This window comes from Astyanax mexicanus, chromosome 13 (genome assembly GCF_023375975.1).
Source record: "Astyanax mexicanus isolate ESR-SI-001 chromosome 13, AstMex3_surface, whole genome shotgun sequence".
NCBI classification, from domain to species: Eukaryota; Metazoa; Chordata; class Actinopteri; order Characiformes; family Acestrorhamphidae; genus Astyanax; species Astyanax mexicanus.
Window position 1 is genome coordinate 1563585 of NC_064420.1, and position 21279 is coordinate 1584863.

The following is a 21279-nucleotide window of genomic DNA, read 5'->3' on the forward strand; positions in this document are numbered from 1 at the left end:
CCGTACAAGGACAGGACTTCTTAAAGGACTTTAAAATACTCTTTATAATGATGAAACTGGCACTCATCAGGACCGTCCCAGGAAAGGACTTCTTAAAGGACTTTAAAATACTCTTTATAATGATGAAACTGGCACTCATCAGGACCGTCCAAGGACAGGACTTCTTAAAGGACTTTAAAATACTCTTTATAATGATGAAACTGGCACTCATCAGGACCGTCCCAGGACAGGACTTCTTAAAGGACTTTAAAATACTCTTCTTAACAGAGTATTTTGGTTTGTTTTACACTTTTTTAAGTTACTACGTGATTCCTTATGTGTTCCTTTAAAGTCTGGGTCACTTCATTATTCAATTACAATTCACTTATTGATGTTGTAATTCCTGGTATTTGCTTATTTATGAGTATTTTATCTTTTTCAGTAACAGAGATGCTGTAAAGTATTTTAGAAAATTGTCTTCCAATATATTGAGTATCGCAAAACCAACATATCCCAGTGTTTAAAGAAAGTTTAAATAAAGGTACACTCTATATAAAAACACACAAACATACTGTTTAATGCATTTCTGCAATACACAATGTGTTTCAAAGCTTCGAGACATTCAGCAACTCGAAGGAAGTATGAGGAAAAATAAATGACTTATGAACGAGTGACTTTAACTCAAGCAGTTCCACAGGATGAGGGCATTAGGCGATCGATGCACTGTACACAGATGGCTTCGTCAAATCAGAACATGCACACAAAAGCAATACATTATTAGCCAAGGAAGCAGAGTGTGAGAACAGAATCGAACACAAAGCGAACCGGCCTTCAGCGAAGCATCAGAGAGAGAGAGAGTTCACACTCCAGATCTTCATGTGACGGTCCAATGATGTTCTGCTTGGGTGATTAAAAAACTAAATAAAAAAATAAAAAATAGATCCACCGAAATTCGCATTTCCAGACCTGTATAGTGAGCGCTGAAAGAATCAAGCCATTAATTTTGCCATTAAATTAGATATTATTCAGATCATGCACAGAACTTTAGTCTAATCATATATATAAAATTTGTCTTATTTATATAATCAATAAAGAAAAAAAAATACATCTATGTTTAAGTCTGGGCTTCCATTCCATTTTGCATTACACCAAAAAAAAAGTTTGGACGTCTGGAAACCAAGCATTACAGCATTCTGGATCAATCTCTCAATTATCGTAGGTTATTTAGGTTTAATATGAACACACCACCAATCAGAAAACTCCCACAACCAAACACCAGCACACACTCTACACTGCCAACCTTTACATTTTTCTATACATTAAATGTCCACAATTACAACTTTACATTATAAGTTTACAGGATTTAAATGGTTAGAAAAACTATTAAAGCAGCAGTCTGTAAGTTTTGGGAATTTAGAGACCTGAGATCTGGTTAGAATGTATAATATAATTTTTATATCCAGCGGTCTAAATCGCTGCCACTATGATTGGCAGGAGATCACTGGTTCGAATCCCAGTCATGCAGCTCGCCATCAGCTACCGGAGCCCCGAGAAAGCACAGTTGGTTGTGCTCTCTCTCTCTCTGGGTGGGTACTGGTGGGCGTCTGTGAGCTGATGTATCGGAACCGAGTCGCTGCGCTTTCCTCCGAGCGTTAGCTCTGTAATGCTGCATCAGCAGCAGCTCAAAAAGAGGCGGAGTCTGACTTCACATGTATCGGAGGAGGCGTGTGCTAGTCTTCACTCTCCTGGTGTTGGGGCATCACTGGATGTCTTGGGAAAATAGCTAATGAACAACAATTCAATCCTGTATCAAATCTAGCCTGACATTGCATTTACTCACACTGCTTTAATTAAAAATAGCTAACTTTAAGGCTTAGCATTTATAGATAAAATACTGAATCTGTATGAGGTGATACTTGGGCTGCCATATAAAAAAAAAAAACACATGTAATTATATTAGTAATGCTGCACTCTGTGTATTCAATACTGGAGTTAAATAAAGTATAATTTGTAGATGGGTCTGTAATAGATGTATTGGATTGGTAGATTAAAACTAGAATCAGTCATTATCAGTTAAAGAAATTATAGAACCATTTCACACCAAAACACTCTCATAAATCCTATCTGGATGGGATTATTTTCTCAGGGGGTTCTGGGGTAATTCTTTTGTTTTATGGGGGTTTTTATCCTCTGTGACTTTATTCCCGTCCAGAACGATCATGTAGGTGTTTTTCTCAGACGTCCTCTGAGAAAATTACAGGCTGAATTATCCATTAGTTCTGTCCGGACGCACATCTCTGAGTTTAATTTCCTCGCGTTTAATAAAATAGCTATTTGTCCACTGCCACGCACCGTAATTACACTTTGGGAGTGTGTTTCCGCGGCGATCCATGTAAAAACACTACAGCGAGTGAAAATGGAGGAGCTACTGAACACGATGTCATGTGACCGAGAAATCCTAAAACTAAAAACTCACTGGTTCTCCTGTTTTTTCAATTGCAGTCCAGATGCAGGAGAAGAAGAGTGAAATAAGAGTGAAATATTTTTCACTGAAGCCACCCTGAGAAACTAATCCCATCCAGATAGGGCTAAAGACTACAGTCTGGGCAATTTTATAAACATTTGGAAACAAAAAAACATGCATATATATTATAATAGACATATTGTCATATTGTCTATTAAAATAAACTTAATTTTCTAGACATAAATATGTACATAATTTGCAATATAGAGTGCAACAGTCTAAAGGCTAATCTTTGATGTATGTATTTATACACATGTTAAAATTTCTGTTCTGCATTACTGTTTTTGCAGTTGACTGGTGTTAAATATTAAACTGTACCTAGCTCAGGATGCAAATCAGTGATAAAATAAAGCAGTATTTAAAGACCTTTGATGATTGTAAGATTTTTACATATTTATATATATATTATACTTTTCCCATAGAAGAACAATTATTTACATCACCTCTGCTTTATGCCGGGTTCACACTACACGACTGGTTGTGCAGAAATCGCGAGTTGTTGAGTTTTACTACATGACTGATCAGCGACACACATTCACAATTTACACTATTTTTCATCATGGGAAACAGCAGACTAAGCTGGCTGCTCTCCAGAAACACGTTTATCACAAGAACACGCCAAAACTGTGGTTCTCTCTTTCTGTGATTCCATTGGCAGTATGTAGCCACTGCTCTTGACTCCCAGTCGATGACTGGGTCAGATATTTAGCATGGCAAAAATTTGCAGGGTGTCGCCGACTGATCTTCAAGATGAGCGTCTTTTAGTAGTTAACACTATGCAACTGAACGAGCACCGAGTGATTCCTGATTTGCCGATCGACGAAAAAAATGTTGCCGATTGAAAAACTGGGCTACAAGTAGTACTAGGTAGTGTGAATCTGGCATTAGGCAAGTTCATTTGCTCTCTGTTACTATCAGGACCATCAAAGACCTGGTAACACCTCAAAACAACTCAAAATTCTCCCCATATACACACACTTCTCTTCATATCAACTCTCTGATGATTTATGAAAGTGACACAGTGTCTACTGTAGAACAGGCGCTAAAAGGCATGAAATAAGAACACAGTGTTTGAGCAAAAGCAGCTCCAACAGAAGGCCGAACCTGACAGAGCATGCTGCACGAGATCATGAAGGAGGAGTATCAGACACATCTGAATGCGTTAAATGCATTAAGAAATATATAGGAGAGGCTTAAGACACACAACATTTCCAGGCACTACTTCAAGCAAACTCTCACAAACTCTCTCTCACACACACACTCAAAAACAAATGAGCAAATCCAAACTCTGGCAGACAGGAACGTACCCAATCCCTGGGAATGTGCGTACACTCGTCTGCCTGTTTAGCTGTTTAGCCGGGCGGAATAAAACTTTTCTGTTTTTGTTTTTATAAAGGACCGAGGAGAATGTCCTAGAACTCCTCGTGGACGTTGCGGGCATAGTCCATCAGCTTGCTGCCAGTGAAGTACTCGCTGTATTTGAGGATCTCCTCCAGTTCCAGATTGTGGTTCTGGTTCTCGTCAGCCACAGCAATCATTTGCTTGGCCTCGTTCAGAGCGTTGTACTCGTTCATGGGATCCATGTACTCCTGCAGGAGAGAAAGCATGCCAGGGATGTTGGTAAAAGAAAATAAAGTATTTTTTGCACTATAAGGCACACTTAAAATCCTTTAATTTCCCCCAAAATCATCAGTGAGCCTTATAATCCAGTGCAATTTATGTCTGTATTCTATCAGTCAGGTATTAAAGAGCAGTAAAGCCAAGTTTTAGCTGTTCAGAGGTGAGTATTATCAGCCTGTAGTCTGCTGATAACCCTGGCTAGCACTACTGGAGCAGCATTAGCATTAGCCACTAACCACTGTAGCTCTTTCTTTGTTCAGAGACGAGTATGTCAGACTGTAGTCTGCGTGTTTACCATGTTAAAAAACATAGTACATGGGACGAACCCCTAGCTCAGTGTTTCTCAGAGTAGCACTGTTGGGCGGCATTAGCTGCTAATCGCTAGCGGTTAGCCACTAATGCTAATGCTCCAGCCTTAGTGTCTGGAGAAATAAGGGAATCGAAGCTTACTGTAATTAAACCAAAGCGCTTTACTCACTCAAATAAATAGTTTTCAGGAGAGAAATCTGTTTAGATTAACATCCAGCTCTCGTTTGACTTTAAGAGAAAGTATTATGAAAGAATTAAGAATTACAGTTTTGTTTACTTAGCTTAGCCTTAACTTAACTTAAATTAGCTAACCCCACCTCCCCAAACCCTTCACCCACCCCACAGCGGTGAGACCTGCTGAATTAGAAGTTCCTTACTAGTGTTGCTTAAAATGCGTCTTAACATCCAGTGCACCTTACAGTGTGAAAAATACGGTATTCAGATCCCTATACTTCTAAATAAGTAGAACTTATCTGTCAATCACTCTATATAAATGGCTAATAGAAATGTCCCAATCACATTTTTGTGCTACCGAGTGCGAGTCATTTGATTTTAAGTATCTGCCGATACAGAGTGTCGATCCAACACTTTGAGAATGCAGAAAAAAAAAAATAAATAAAAAATAAAAAAAACCCAAATAAACCAACCTCAAGCTCTTCCATGGTGACGATGCCGTTATGGTTTGAATCAATAACCTCCTCAAACTCCTTCTTCCGCTCGCGGACCCAGTCGTCGTCTATGTCCTGAGCCTGCTGGTTCTCCACTGTTCCCATTGGCAAGGAGATGAACTCTGACAGGGTCAGCTCCTTATCTCCATCTTGATCTGCCGAAAAGACAAGCGTTTGTTGGACACATCCAGGTAGCTGCACCGTTAAAATAGCAATCTGCCAAAGTCAGAGGTTACCTGACTCCTAAAGAGAATGGTTTATTTCATGTTACAGCCGGAAAAAAATACATATTGAATAGAGGAAATTAGAGCGTGTTTTGAGCAGCACAAGGTGTACTTTTCCCGTTGTTATGATAGCAAAGACACACTGACACGCCCTAAATCAAGCTGCACGGTTTGTGGTGCATGGCTGACGGCTCAATTGCAACACAATCACAATAAGTAACAATTACTCAACACTAACAAAAATCTTTACAGTTAAAATATAGTTAAAATATTTACATGGACATGTCTTCTCGTCAGAATAGTGCACCTTACAGGTAAGATATATGCATAAATTATTTACTAATCATATTCTTCCCTTTAAACACCGGTATTCCTAGAGCGGCTCAGTCCCACCCCCTTCCATCATTTCAGCAGAGACAACTAGCACGTTGTCAGTCTCCTATTTTACAGGTTCAAGTAAGATTATTCTCTCCCAATATTTTTATATCAACAATACCAACAATCTCAATGTCAGTTTCCTAAAGTACACTGGTGATTGGTCAGGCGTACTGAGATCATCACTATACACTAATAAACAATAAAGAAAGACTTTTCCTCCTTACCGAGGTCTCTGATGATCTCCTTCACCATGTATTTGAGCATGCCTCTGCTGTGCTCTGGATGGAGGAAGGAGAGGAACTCCTCCTCGTTCAGCAGCTGATCAGCTGGAGGGTTATCTGCCTGGAACCAGCGATCCTTCAGACTCTCCAGCACCTCCTGAGCTGTGGACACAATCAGAAAGCAGCTTCATTACATTACTGCCTACAGGCACTGTTCCTGGATCTGTGCCTTGTTTTAACATTGCTCAAGCAGGGGGTTAAAATAGAGAATGAAGTAAAGAATATTAGTTTATTAAGTGTATACCCCTGATCTTGACATGCCAAAAGCCATTGGACACAATACTATTCCTGTATATTATAGTGGTGTCAATTGATTAAAAAAAAATTAGTGAGATTAATCGCAACAATATTCTTTGATTAACTGCGATTAATCTCACTTGTTCTTCTTACGAGGCTAGTTTTTATACAAAAAACATTGATGTTTTGGGCACAATTGGGTCATTTTCTCTGATAGGTTTATTCATTAATGGTTGTGTGTTAAGCTCTTTTTAGGGCACAGCAACTTTACACTGTTATACAAGCTGTATATTGACTACTTTACATTGTAAAATACCTTCAGTGTTGTTCCATAAAAAGTTAATTCATGATAATTTTTTAAGAAAAAGTGAAAGGTGAACTTGTAAGATATGTATAATGATTTCTGTGTCACACTTACTTTCTTCATCCACTTTCAGTTCCTCATTGTTCTTTATCTTCTCAGCCACTTCCTTCTCATTGAAGCCTTTGCTGGCCAAAAATTTCACCCGGTATTCATCCCACGTCACATGACCTAGAAGAACAATTTTGATTAGATAAGGCTGACAATCCTGTGGTTTGCCTTGACAAAGCAGTAATTTAGAGTGCCTTCACAACCATTATGATAAAACCAACGTCAGCATTTCTCAAAGCCATCATTTACTTAGGAGAAAAGTGAAGAATTCTGACTGTGAGCACTCTTGATACAGTCAAGAAATAAAATGAAACTGCTATCATTTTAATTTCTTTTGCAGTAGTAAAACAATTAGATGTTCAGTACATTCAAAACATCCTGCAAAACTGGTTTAGGACTCAACGATTTAAGCCAGCATGGTGATGAAGAGATAATTGTAGAGATAAAAGAGATAAACTGACTAATCTATTAAAAAAAAAAAAATCAGATTATTCAGCTGCTTAAATATTCATTGCCCTATTTTATCATTGGAGAGTCATGTCATCTGCTGGTGTTGGTCCACTGTGTTATATCAAGTCCAAAGTCAGTGCAGTGTTCTTCTGAAAAATCTAACATCTTTATTTTTATTGAGACTTCATTTTCCAGCAGGATTTGGCCCACTGCCCACACTGTCAAAATTACCTGACACTGATTTTTGGGTTTTCATTGGCTGTAAGCCATAATCTCACATCAATATATAAAGAAACTTTTCCATTATATTCCAATTTCTGAGATGCACTAATACAGTATATGCTAAAATATTAATATATAATAATATATTAATGATTGTAATCTAAAAAAGTCTTACCTCTAATTATCATAACATCAGGCTTGTTTGTGTTTAGTGTTTAACCTGGTAGATCTTGTATATAAAAGCTATACCTTAGTTCTTTACAGTTTCATAGGCCCTACAATTGAACCCTGTGGAACTCCATGATTCACAACAGTTCCTGTATTAGTAAAGGTAGCAAAATAATTAGTCTAGGGTTTAAGGGGATGCGATATAGACTCTCTGTAGTTCACTACTCCCTATTCTCCCACACTCCCGCTATGTCCCTCCGTTTTAAGCTTTCCAACATGTATCAGTAGACATACTGCATTTACAATAAACAACAATCAATAATTTGCAGTCAAAATCAGTGAGGTCTTAAACAAACATGGGGAAGGAAGAGGGGCACTATAGAGAAGGCAGGGCTTAATTTAATATATCGATATCTTAAACGTACCCAACGGCCGTAAAACTCTGTCAATATTGTGAAGGTCAACACTGCAATAAAGATTAAAAAAATCATATGCTGTGCAGCGCAACTGCTGCCCAGCACCGTCCAATGAATGATCTCCAAGCTTACCGTCTCCATCAGGATCCACAGCACGGAAGCTGAGCTTGTTTTCTTTAACAGCCTCTTGGAAGTGCTCTTCTGTTTTCTCCATTATCCAGCGCTGCATCTCTTTAGCACTGACACTTCTGTCCTTATTGAAATCAACCCTGCCAACAATACAGACACAACTGACATCAAATCAAATCCAAATTCAAGTCTACTTACAGTACTGGATATTTTATATTTCTGTATAATCTATTAAAAATACACTTACTGAGTTATAAAATAACTATACACAAAACCAGTTAACCTTCTATTAAAGTTTAAACTGCTTTTTGCGTTTTTAACTGTTTTAAGAGGCACTAAACCCTGAACGTTATTTTTCAATAATAGTTAAAATTATCCTAAACTTTTAAAAATGCTTTTATTGTGGTCATTTTTGCCTCTGCAGCTCCTCTCGTGTTCAACTGTGGTGGGAATGATGTTTACTCACAATAGGCAAATCAATCAATGAATAATACCACTGTAATACCGCCATTAGATGCACACTGCTTAGGCCAATCAGCTCTACCCTCTGCCCTGCTCCTAAACCCATACATCATCCACAAGCTCAGAGACACCTACTTGCTAAAAATTTCAATCAGCTTCTTCCTGTTCTTCCTCGGCTCAGAGTCCTCCTCAAACTCTTCCATTTCTTTCCCCAGGAACACCTCCTGGTGAAAGTCCTTGTTGAGGTGGCCATCCATCTCCATCTTCACCCCATTCAGGTGGTCCGGAGGAAGGATCTCATTGGTTTCCTTACTGTTTGGGATTTTCTCCTTGTGGTAGGACGTGTTGGCGGGCCGTGCGTTCACATTCACAGCCAGAAAGATGAGCAGGACTAGGGAGGCAACGGACAGGCGTCCGCTTAGAGCGCTCATTATGGTGGACATGGCTTCCAGCTCTCACCTTATGAACAGGTGGAGGACACTGTTAAAAGGAGACAGGACATTTAACTCATTAATTCACCACTGTGTTTTATTATCCAGTCCAAAGTCCAAAGTCAGTGCAGTGTTTTCACAGAGAACTGCTTCCCTTTGCTGATAACTTTTATAGAGATGCGGATTTCATTTTCCAGCAGGACTCAATTTTTTTGAGACACTGATTTTGGGTTTTCATTGGCTGTAAGCCATAATCATCAACAATAAAATGAATAAACGTTCAAAATAGATCAGTCTGTGTGTAGAACATCTATATAAAATATGTGTTTTACATTTTGAACTGAACTTTTCAATGGTATTCTATTTTTTTGAGATGCACTAGTATTTACTAAACTGTGTAAAATTAATCACAGAAATAGCATTTCAGCTTGTTTTTTATGAGGTCGTATTGACTATTTACAGTAACAGTTATTTCATCACTTTCCTTTTATTTCTCCTTTTTATTATTACTTTAAATTCTCCACGTATTATAAAAGTAAGTTCGTTTCTAGTACAAATAGTTTTATTTTACCAGGGAAGACACCTGATAATAAATAAGACAAATAGTTAAATATCCTTAATTTGCCACAGCTGTGGTATCTAATCTAACCTAGCTAACTAACATTCATAGGGAAACAACTTTAGCCCGCAAGCTTAGCTTAGCATAGCATAGCTAACTAGCTAAACTAACCTAGCTTAACAAGGTCAGACAGAAACAGCGCTAGCTCATATTATAGCATATTTTATGCTCTTTAAACCAGTCTATTAAAACACGTACGACATATTAGCGTTAGCGACATAATTAGCTACCGTTAGGTTACCTATCTAGTTAGCTAGCTATTAAAAGTCACACAGGACATCAGCAGCATCATTCACTCACTGAAGCTAGCAGGTTCCTCACTGTAATACACTGGGGCTACTAGCTGTTACCTACGTTAGCTTAGCTTACCATAGCATAGCTTAGCTCGCCCCGTCTGAGCTTTCACCAGAGCCGGTTTATAGCGGGACTGCCCACTTCCTATTAACCCCGTTATAATTAGTAATATCAGTAAATGCGAGTCTAAAACGAATAGAGGTGAATGGAGCTAAACGGCTAAATTGATATTAATTTTTTTTGTCTAACTATTTGTCCAGTATTTTATTTAAATTACAGAAATTAGACTAAAATGTTCCACTAAAAAGCAGAGAAAACCCATGCAGTAGCTGTAGTTTTACATTTTTCTAAAGCAAACGATTTTTTTTTTACAACACAGACGCTAGCACTACTGCTACTGGTTCATAATAGAGTTGATAGTTAACTCGTAGAGTTAACCTATACAGGTAGAGCTAATTAAAAACTTATAACTGGAGTTTAAAAATATTTAGAACTGGAGTTTTAAAAGATTTATTATAGCTGAAGTTTAAACGGTTCATAATAACTGAAGGTTAAAAGCTTTATTAGAACTGGAGTTTAAAAGCTTTATTATAAGTTTTAAAAGATTTAGAACTGGAGTTTAAAGTTGTAGAATTGAAGTTTAAAAAGCTTTATTATAACTAGAGTTTAAAAAGGTTTGTTAATATAACTATATAACTATAGCGTTAATATAACTGTAGGTTAAAGGCTTTATTAGAACTGGAGTTTACAAGTCTTTATTATACCTGTAGTTTCAAAAGCCTTTATTATAGGTGGATTTTAAATGTTTATTATAACTAGAGTTTAAAAAGCTTTATAACAACTGGAGTTTAAAACGCTTTATTATAACTGGACTTGAACTTTACAAAGTACGTTTGCTGTACTTGCTGACTTGTCACGTTAATTATATTTTTGACTTTTCGACTCCATAAACACAGTGCAGGGCTGCTGCAGTGGGTGAAGAAAAAGTATTTTCTTCATTTTACCAAACTATGATTAAATAAATTTGTGTTGTCTTTAAAAGGGTATAATTGCTTTTATATGCGGTTCTATTATCATTAACGTACATCAGTGGAATTTTGCTAATGGTCTTAAAATGACAATAATATTGTTTCTCACAATAAAATTCTATCGTGTCAGGCCTATCTGTACTAATATATTTAATAGTGTAATTATTTTCATTTTTAGTATATAAATTATTAAACATTATATAAAAATATAAACTATGATTTTGCTCAACAGCTCCATATGAACCCATTCATTTTTGACTCACTACAGAGCGCCCCCTGGTGGCCCGGCAAACAATGATAAAGAGTGAGTACTCTCCTCTGTATTAGAGATTCTCTGTTTTAGCTGTTCTGTTTATTAGCTAAACAGCAAGGTATATAAATATAATTCTGACCTGACTCTCACCTGTTCAGTAGAAGAAGAAGCTCCTCAGTAATTTAGTTTTAAAGATAGACGGTTTTAAACAGAGACTGAGCCCCGCTTCCACCGCTGCTGCCGCTGCTGCTGTATCTCTCTGACAGGACCCGCAGCGCTGTAGTTCCTGTAGACGTGGCCGGCGGGCGCTGCCCTCAGGTCAGTCCCTCTCCCGCCTGTAAACCGCTGATTTAAGTACGATAACAGTCCGATAAGCGAGGTTTCAGTGAGCGAGAGAGAAATCTAGATAACAAACCGGTTTCTGATCAGGATATAAACACCGCTGCTTAAATCAGGACTTGTACTGTTAATCTTCTTCTGCTGGAACCGGTTTAGTGAGCTGAGCTCAGTGGCGCCTCCTGTGGCGCAGTAAAGCCACATCCAAATCCATATATATACAGAAAAAATGAAGAGATCACTTCAGTTTCTGAATCAGTTTCTCTGATTTTACTATTTATAGGTTTATGTTTGAGTAAAATGAACATTGTTGTTTTATTCTATAAACTACAGACAACATTTCTCCCAAATTCCAAATAAAAATATTCTCATTTAGAGCATTTATTTGCAGAAAATGAGAAATGGCTGAAATAATAATAATAATAATAAAAAAAAAGAAGCAGAGCTTTCAGACCTCAAATAATGCAAAGAAAACAAGTTCATATTCATAAAGTTTTAAGAGTTCAGAAATAATCAATATTTGGTGGAATAATCCTGAATCACATTTTTAATGCATCTTGGCATCATGATCTCCTCCTCCACCAGTCTTACACACTGCTTTTGGAGAACTTTATGCTGCTTTACTCCTGGTGCACAAATTCAAGCAGTTCAGTTTGGTGGTTTGATGGTTTGTGGTCATCCATCTTCCTCTTGATTATATTCCAGAGGTTTTCAGTTAAGTAAAATCAAAGAACCAAAGATTGGTCTGTATGGAGCCTTTAGTCTGCACAGTTTGCTGAGTTCCCTACTTAAACAGATCTACTAAACTTGGCATTTAACAGATGAGTTGAATGAGGTATACTTGAACAGAAACAACATTTCCCACCCCTGCTTTAAACAATCTAAGTGTGTTTTTTAATTCTATCCACCAGAGGGAGAGATTGTACTAAGAGCTCTGATGTTTCCTAACCAGCACCACGTTCAGGCTCAGCTTTCAAGTTTATACCATCCTTCAGCACATCTGGGCCACCATATAAACATTATTCTCTGTGCTTTTCTGCAGTTTTTCTTTTGATTGCCAGTCTTCAAATAGGAGCTCATTATATAGACAGTTATTGCAATGTAATGAATAATGTAACCAAATGCAACATTGCGTTTTACACCGCAGTGGAAACTTTTATTCAGAGTATGATTATCTTGTGTTTATCTACTCTTTGGCTGAAACATATTATATGTATATTTTATGTATTTTATTTTATGTAGTCTGGGGTCTAATCTGGCTCTAGGAAAGCAGCCAAAAACAGCCTATCAAGCTTAGAACCTCTAATACATACTGTACATAAATTTAACTAAAACTGCTAGACATATATAGGCTCTGACAGTGTTTACCTTTTCTATGACTCTGTGAACTTTTTGTATTCATGCTTTTTGAGTCAACTCTGAGTATCCCTGCTCCCTGGGAGAGACATATTGAATAAAGCTAGCAGAGATAAATCGTACCTGCACAGTGCTTATGACAAGAAGTATGTGTCTTATTAGGGCTTGTTAGTGCTTTTCTGGGTTTAATGTGATTGCTCAGTGACACAGTTCAAGAGAAACAGATCATTTGTTGGGGGGGCTCCTTGTAAAAGTGGCTCCAGCCACTTGGAGAAGTGACAGCTTGTTTCTTCACAGTTAATCAAAGGATGGCACCAGAAACGGTGCCTGGGGCTTTTCTTTTTACGAGTAGCTCAAATCCTCTGAGGCTTTAGGACACATGTATGTAAGCACTCGTCTGGAACCGAGTAGGACGCATGCACACATCCCCTGGAGTCTGCCGAGGAGCTGTCCTTTGAGCCCTCACGTGAACATTTCATTTGTGAGATAAAACAGGGCTGAGCAGCCCGGTGGGGCTGCCAATTTTACTGATGAGGGAAAAGGGAGGCCAGGGGAATCAGAGGGAAGACAGAGGGAGGAGAAAGAAAAGGAGGACTGGGAAAGAAAGAGAGAGAGAGGGAGAGAGAGAGCGAGAGAAAGTGAGGGAGAGGAGGGGAGACTATGTGTGTGTGATAAACTCTGCTGTGAGCCCTCCTGTAAGCTGCAGTCAGGGAGTTTGGGAGCGCGAGTGTAGGAGTGCGAGAGAGTGGAAAAAGCAAGTGTGTCGAAACAAGCAGGCGTAGAGCAGGCAGGACCCACCACGCAGTCCAGACAGAGGCTGCACTCAGAGGCGAGTGCGCTTGTGGTTTTGTCACCCCGGCAGACTCTTGGCTGTTGACGTAGGGGCGGCCGAGTTGAACGCACAAGTGGCTGCGCCTGAGAGAGTCGAAGAGTTGAAGAAATCATCACAGCCGCCGTCAGCGTCAAGTACCTCTCCTCCTGGAAGTTGGCGCAATTGTCGGAGGAGGCTGCAGGAGATTCTTGCAATTTTTGCAATTTTCCCCTGCAAGGAAGCGAACCCAAAAGAAAGGCCAGAAGGCTAAGACAACTGGACCAGCTCCCAACTTCTCCCAACTCCCTGAGGGCTACTGCTTCTGTGTTTTTATTGCTGCGCATCACTGTCCAGGAGGAATCGGACGATAAGACAGATGGGCAAAGGTCTGGCCGCTGCTTGCCAGAGAACCTCCAGCTCATCAGCATCCCTGACCGCAGCCCAAGAGAGACTCTGTGTGACCCCGAGTCAGGCAAGGAGCCAAAAAAACGGCAACAGCAGCAGCGAGGGAATCTGAGTACCCAAGAGCGAGGGAATCTGAGTACCCACTACCCCTCCTGATTTCTGGCTACCCCTCCCTTCTTCATCGGCCTCATCCCCAGCCCCTCCTCTGCAGGCGCCCTGTGGTACCCCCACCCCCCACCCCATGGGGCAGGAAGCGTGAAAAATCTCACTAATGGGTTTATTTGCTGTCAGACCAGCCGCGATCTGTCACTCCCCGGGACTTCTCCACTTGATGTTTTTCACACTCGAGTAAGCCACACAGCTGACCTCCTAAAGCGGACCCTAAGACCTTGCTGAACCCTACAGCAACCTTAAATCAGAACATCATCTCCATGCAGAGCGTTCATGCTCTTTCTGCTTGCATGAGTTTCTTTACACGTCTAACACGTCTCTTTTAAACATCATCAGAGACTCTTGTTCTGTCCGGCTGTTGTCCAGGGATTGTCAAAGAGAGGCAGAGAGTGTTCAAGGCTTCTCTTGTTCAAGGAAATAGGCTGGGATACCCGGGAAATCTTTGGGTGTTTTTTTTGCGGGGGGCGTTTTAGTTGGGGAGCTGAAGATGCGCCTCTGGCTGCTGAGCGTGTTGGCGGTGGTGCTTTGGAGTCAGGGAGCTTTCCCAGAGGGAGCCCAGGCCAAGAAGGTGCGGAAGAGGCCGAAAGAGTTGACCCCGCAGCAGACAGAGGCGTTGAACACCACACTCTCCAACAGCGAGGAGGTGGAAGAGGGCACAAAGGTAACGGTTCTAAACTCATTCTTCTGACTCTCTGTTTCGTACCTCTCTTTATGGTTGTTGGAACGCTCCAGGGCAGGGGTCTCGTGCCTGTCGCTGGAGTACCTCTCTCCTTTTTAAGCTTTTTAACTGTTACTTGTAACTATCAACTAACTTTGATCAGGGAAGGATATTAGGGCAGAACCACTGCTGTAGGAACAGGGTTAGGAACCTCTTCTATTTGACCAGTGGTAGGAACCACTGCTAGGAGCTGAGAAACACTGCTACAGGACCAGAATTAGGCTTTAAGGATTAGGATTAACTGCTCTTGCATGCTCTAGGACCTGGGCTTGGAACCACTTCTGTAGGATGAGGGTTAGGATCCATTGCTCTAGAACCAAGGTTGAAACCACTGCTCTAGGACCAAGGTTGAAACCACTGCTCTAGGACCAGGGTCAAAACCACTGCTCTAGGACCAGGGTTAGGAACCACTGCTCTATGACCAGGGTTAGAAACCACTGCTCTAGGACCAGGGTTAATAAAAGCACTGCTCTAGGACCAGGGTTAGGAACCACTGCTCTAGGACCAGGGTTAGGAACCACTGCTCTAGGACCAGGGTTTGAAACCACTGCTCTAAAACCAGGGTTAGAAACCACTGCTGTTGGACCAGGGTTGAAACCACTGCTCTAGAACCAGGGTTAGGAGCCACTGCTCTAGAAGCAGGGTTAGGAACCACTGCTCTAGAACCAGGGTTGAAACTACTGCTCTGGAACCAGGGTTAGAAACCAATGGTCTAGTACCAGGGTTAGAAACCAATGGTCTAGTACCATGGTTACAAAAATCTGCTCCAAAAAATATTTACTTATGTAAGAATATAATACTGTAACAAAATAAACTAAATATTGGTTTTATGTAAGTAAAACAGTTTCAAACATTAAGTAGAATTGTATCATAATAATGTAACAAAATAAATAATGTTATATAAAATAATGTAGACTATGTTGACTGCATATTAACTGCAAACATAAAAATATATACACTAAATGTCCTTTACAGTAAGTTATAGTCTGCTTTCAAGAAAGAGGACTGCTATTATCACAATAAAAATCGATCCAACATGGCACAGCCCTAACAGAACTCTGTTTTTCTACGTTTTTATAAGCAAAGACAGTCTGGAGACTCATCAGACACAGAGAACTCTATCTGATTGCATTTGACCATCATATTTAGGTTTCATCAGAGTTTGTATACATGTGCAGTTTGGGAGATCTTGGAGGTTTGGCTCAGGATTGGTGGAAAGATCTCCATTTCCATTTCTCCAGCTTACTTACATTTTTGGTGAGGAATCACTCAGGAACATTTATATGCATTCAGAGCATGAATGAGGGCGAAGAACTTGATTGGGCAATGCCCAGCTCTCAGCCTTGTTGGAGCAGGTGTGCCCTGCCCAGACAAGAGAGGAGAGAAAGAAAGAAGAAGAGAGAGAAAGAGAGAGTGCAGACTAAAATGTGTGAAGGTCAAAATGGATGAATGGCTCAAATATGTGAGGAATGTGCACTTGGTGAGCGTAATCAATGCATCAATTAGTGATCACAGTGGGGACTCCTCAACAGCCTTCTTCAGTGTGAAGCTAAGGAGCTGCTGTTAGGAGTTAAACCAAATGGGTCATCAACAAGTTGCAAAATACGGATACTGATAATTAACATTTTTGACCAAAAATGCTCAAAAGCAGTGCATTCTAGTCATACATTTACCTCAGCAAGGCTGTTATAATCATACAATTACCTTAAGCGTGCATTTCTAACCATGCATCTACCCAATTAGTGCTATTCTAATCACAAATCTACCTCAGCAGTGCTCTTCCAATCATACATTTACTTCAGCCATACAATTCTAGCCGTACATTAAGCTCAGCCGTGCTATTCTAGCCATACATTTACCTTAGTAGTGCAATTCATGTCATAAAAGTACCTTATCAGAGCAATTCTAGACATACACTTACCCTCAGAAGTGCTGCTCTAATCATAAATGTACCTCAAAAGTGCAATTCTAGCCATGCATTTACCGCAGCTGTGCTATTCTAGCCATTCATTTACCTTAGCAATGCTATTTTAATCACAAATGTTCCTCATCAGTGCTATTCTAGCCATGGATTTATCATCAGAAGTGCTGGTCAAATGAATCTACCTCAGCAGAGCAATTCTAGCCAAGTATTTACCTCAGCAGTGCTATTCTAGCCATGTTCTTGAAATCGATGTTCAGTAGAAGTTATTTGATCTTATTGCTTACTCGGCTGAAGACTGAAAGTGTGTTTTTTTTAAACATTTTAGGTTAAATATTTTTGCAAGTATATATATACTTGCTTTTCTTTGCCTAATTAATTTCAATTTCTCCTTTTCTCTCTCAAAAGTCTGTATGTAATTTTCTGATTACCTGAATCAGCATCAACATACTTGAGTGAGATGGTTGGGCAACATTATTCCGCACATGACGCCCACTCGCAGCGGCTGAATTTGAATGCAAGTATGCATACATGCCCTCAGGCTCCACCAAGACAAATGTTTTGCTATTTCAAGCCTGTGTTTATTTATTGCTGCGCTATTGTTTAGATATAGGGGTTTCCATTGGAACATTCGTCTCTCCGCCGGCCCACCCATTGTGCTGGCATTCCCGAATAAATCTCTCAGCCTCTCCACCAGCGCACCAACAACACAACCATCACGCTCAGACACGGCTTCAGTAAAACTCTTCACAACAACCACCAGCTTTCCCTCAAGTCAGCTGTCAGAGACAGGAGCTGTGTTTGTTGTGCAGTGAGCTGCTACTTCAGCAGACGTTGGTATAGGGGTTGGGCACCTGGAGGCCTTCTGTATGGGAGCCCAGCTGAGCCCAACATGTGGATGACAGTATTGGTCCCCACCTGGGTTTTTCATTAATATTATCATTAATATTTGCTTTTTATGTGGATTATTAACTACATTGTAGATTAATATTAAAGGCTTGAAAACTATTTAGGACCAACACCAACAGATGACATGGCTCTCCACACTTGACCTAGACTAGACTAGACCTCAAGCAGCTTGGACCTCCAGACTCTGCTCCCTTGATTTCCTTTAAATGAAATGTAAAATGTACTGATGATCAGTGATGGTTTGGAGAGACATGTCTGTCATCTGCTGGTGTTGATCCACTGTGTTTTATTATCAAGTCTAAAGTCAGTGCAGTTTTGTTTTCCCACAAAATCTTACAGCACTTCATATCTTACAGCTTCCCTCTGCTGATAACAACTTTTATGGAGATGCGGTTTTCATTTTCCAGCAGGACTTGGCGCACTGCCCACACTGCGTACCAAAAGTATAAATTGGTCTCATATAATGTTACAATTTTCTGAGACAGAGATTTTTGGGTTTTCATTGGCTGTAAGCCATAATCATTAACACGGTCGTTCCAGCACACTGGTACCATTACACACAGTACTTTATTTATTTATTTTCGCCACTCAGAAATGCTTCTGCTTTCAGTTCAGAAACTAAATAATACGGACTGCCACTTTATGTATTTATTTTTTAACAAACTGTCTGCGACCTGGCCAGAACATGTCTATGACCTAATTATGTCCTCAATATTAAACTACAATGTAGAAAATAATATAAATAAATAAAAAGAAATCATTAAATAAATCATTTTGTACCAAACTTTTGCACATGGAGTGAATATGGAACTCATGTGAGATTAAGATGGGCTGTAATGATGGGACCCATTTGGAAAGCCACTTGGGTTTCCCAATAACAATGAGTTATTATGTACAAACCAATTCAGAACCCATGTTCCACTTGGAACCTACGTAGGCCATGGTCCACCCATGTGAGCCCTACATGAGTATGTTGGCTTCATTCCTAATGGCCACCATCTTTATTTAAATATATTTGTTTGATTGGATGTGTTGAAGCAGAGGCTATGATGAGTGATCATATGGCAGTTCTTCTTGTTGTTGTTCTTATTGTTATTCTCAGCATTAATGTCATTATAGCTCTTCTTCTGAAACTTCTTCTTCTTCTTTTCCTCTTCTTCCTCTCACCGTGGTCCGGCACAGGCAGGCTGCCATGATGTAATTCCTGGGAAAGTTTAGGTGGGGAGATATTTAAAGTCCCTTGGCAGAGCTCTTCCCCAGCCCATTGATTCTGTCATTCTCGGGCCAGCCTGACTCCGCTGTGTCTGGGACATTCGATAGGGGCGGTGCGCCCCCTACCCCCTCGCCCCCGCTCCCCCTCGCAAAGCCCCGACAGAAAGGGTCCTGAAAGGGGACACCTTGAGGAGGATTAGCCGCCCCCCCCCCTCCTCTTGCTTACATTCTTTTCATCTTGTCCCATGCGATCAGAGAGTAATGACATAATCACACTAAGACCCTGTGTTATGCCAGATTGTGTCGCTGCCAAAGAGCGTCACCTGGGCTAAGGATTTTGGGTTTAGCTGACATTCGGGGTTATGGGCCGAGGATCGGTTTCAGGGCTTAAACACGAGCGAAAGAGCATTAAAACAGGATATAGACGCAGAGCGTTCACACTGCGGATGATCTCAGTTCAGGCAAAAGTGATGCACTGTGATGGAGCTTTTCTACAGATTGTGAAATCTCGTTCTGGAAAGGCTCGTTCCGTTTTCCATCTTTTCCAGTTGCACGAGCTGTGCGATTTAGATATCATTTCATTTTGTTTCATTTTGATTGATTTACTTTTTGACACCAATCTAACTTAAAATTTTTAGACGTCACATATACTTGAACAAGTGGAGCTTGTGCTTAGAGCAGTGCTTTATTGTATTAATGGGTTTAAAGTGGTCAGTTTTGTGGGTTAAAACTGTTTTTAGTGGGTTTCACTAGTCAGCTTTATGAGGGAGAATCTCCTGGAATTCAGGCTTTCAGTTAACAGCTGTGCTGAACTTGTCAAGAGTCTTGCCTCTTAATAATGTTAGTTTGAGAGCATCAGTTAAAGTAAAGTAGTGAAGAGGTAGAGTTACAGGTATACAGTGAATAGTACCACTTTAAAATAAGACAACCTTTATAAAGGGTTTATAAATGGTTTACAATTAGTTTATTAATGGTTACTTTTTAGGTTGTAAATGATTAATAATCATTAATAATCACTTATAACACATAGAAAGGGCAACAATGACCTGTTGTTTGCCAAATAGTGAACTATATTACACAGCCATCTATATTGTTGCCCTTTCTACATATGTGTTATAACTGATTATTGATGATTTTAAGGCATTTACAACCTAATTAGTAACCATTAATAAACTAATTGTAAACCATTTATAAACACTTTATAAAGGTAGTCTTGTTATAAAGTGGTACCCAGTGAATAGTGAATATTTGAGTAATGTTCTAATCCAGATTATGAGAAGCAACAACTATTTAACTAAATAAAGAAAAAAATACTTCAAGAAAATAAATGAAGGTCAGTCAATCCGAAAAAAGACCATCAATACGTTATGATGAAACTGGCTCTCATCAGGACCACCAAACAACAAAATTATTACATGATTCCTTAGTAGTTCCTTTACGTTACATTATATTACATTACATTTGGCAGACGCTTTTGTCCAAAGCGACTTACAATAGTGAAGAACAAAAGTAATAGAAGGCAAAGTAAAAAACATCTTTAGATAGGGCTTAAAGGATGTCAAAGTGAAATAATGGGATAGAGATGTGAAGGAGGGGAAGAAGGAAATGAGGTTAGAAGTAGTTAGTTTGTTAAACTAACTTTATGAGTTTATTATGTAGGAGAAAAGAAAAGAAGAAAAACTTTAAATAAGACGGTGTGCCCAAACTTTTGACTGGTCTTGCTCACAGTATCGCAATAAATTGTGATATATAAATACATATATATATTGAATCATAGGGCTATAGTGTATGAATCGTGATATGTCTTTTATGCCCAAGTTCTTGCCAGTACACACCCTTACTGGCAAGTAATCAAGAACCACTGCTGTGCAGAACCTTGTCAGGATCCCTCACCGAATCGAGCATCAAAGTCATCAAGCTGCAATCAACTGTCCATTTGACCTACCACAGATAAAGACGGGGGTGAAAAACGAGCGCCCGCACAAAAACGACATCTCAACACTGTAATTTGGGCACAAAAAGCAGGTGTGATGCTCCAATCAGCTTCTTGTCAGCCCTTGTGTAAAGGAGGAGGGCTGGGTAATTCTGCAGAATCTCATAATAGGCCTTGTGGCTTATCCTCCTCACATGTCTTCACTAGCAAGGAATGCGCGCTCCGCGTACACGCAAAAGCAAAAAAAATCTATATCTATACAATGTTTACACTGCGGAGATTTTCAAAACAACGCAGGGGCCCTGCTGCCTTCCCTCAGATCCCGATGGTGGAAAGTTCTAAGCGGTTCGGCGGCGCGAGTTGGCGCCTTTTGTGAAAGCGCGTGCTACATCACAGCGCAAAT

The 21279-nt window shown here is 39.8% G+C and overlaps 2 protein-coding genes across 3 annotated transcripts in view; one reads left to right on the forward strand and one right to left on the reverse strand.

The window, feature by feature from the left end:
* Window positions 1–532: 532 nt before the first annotated feature.
* sdf4 (stromal cell derived factor 4) lies at window positions 533–11599 on the reverse strand. Of its 2 annotated transcripts, none has more exons than XM_022677088.2 (7): window positions 11255–11599; window positions 8615–8959; window positions 8021–8157; window positions 6639–6752; window positions 5927–6085; window positions 5080–5255; window positions 533–4092 (listed from the first exon to the last, which is right to left on the reverse strand). In XM_022677088.2, exons 2-7 carry the CDS (start codon window positions 8920–8922, stop codon window positions 3916–3918), a joined length of 1071 nt encoding a protein of 356 aa, XP_022532809.1. In that variant the 5' UTR covers window positions 8923–8959; window positions 11255–11599; the 3' UTR covers window positions 533–3915. The 2 variants fall into 2 exon arrangements, with proteins under 2 accessions (XP_022532809.1, XP_022532810.1); XM_022677089.2 differs by lacking the exon at window positions 11255–11599 and adding an exon at window positions 9830–9897.
* A 1627-nt stretch (window positions 11600–13226) lies between these two features.
* Window positions 13227–21279, forward strand: part of c1qtnf12 (C1q and TNF related 12) — a 37113-nt gene continuing 29060 nt past the window's right edge. Inside the window, exon 1 of the mRNA XM_022677090.2 lies at window positions 13227–14844. Coding sequence (XP_022532811.1) covers window positions 14671–14844 — 174 coding nt within the window. The 5' untranslated portion in view covers window positions 13227–14670. The remainder of the gene's footprint in view (window positions 14845–21279) is intronic.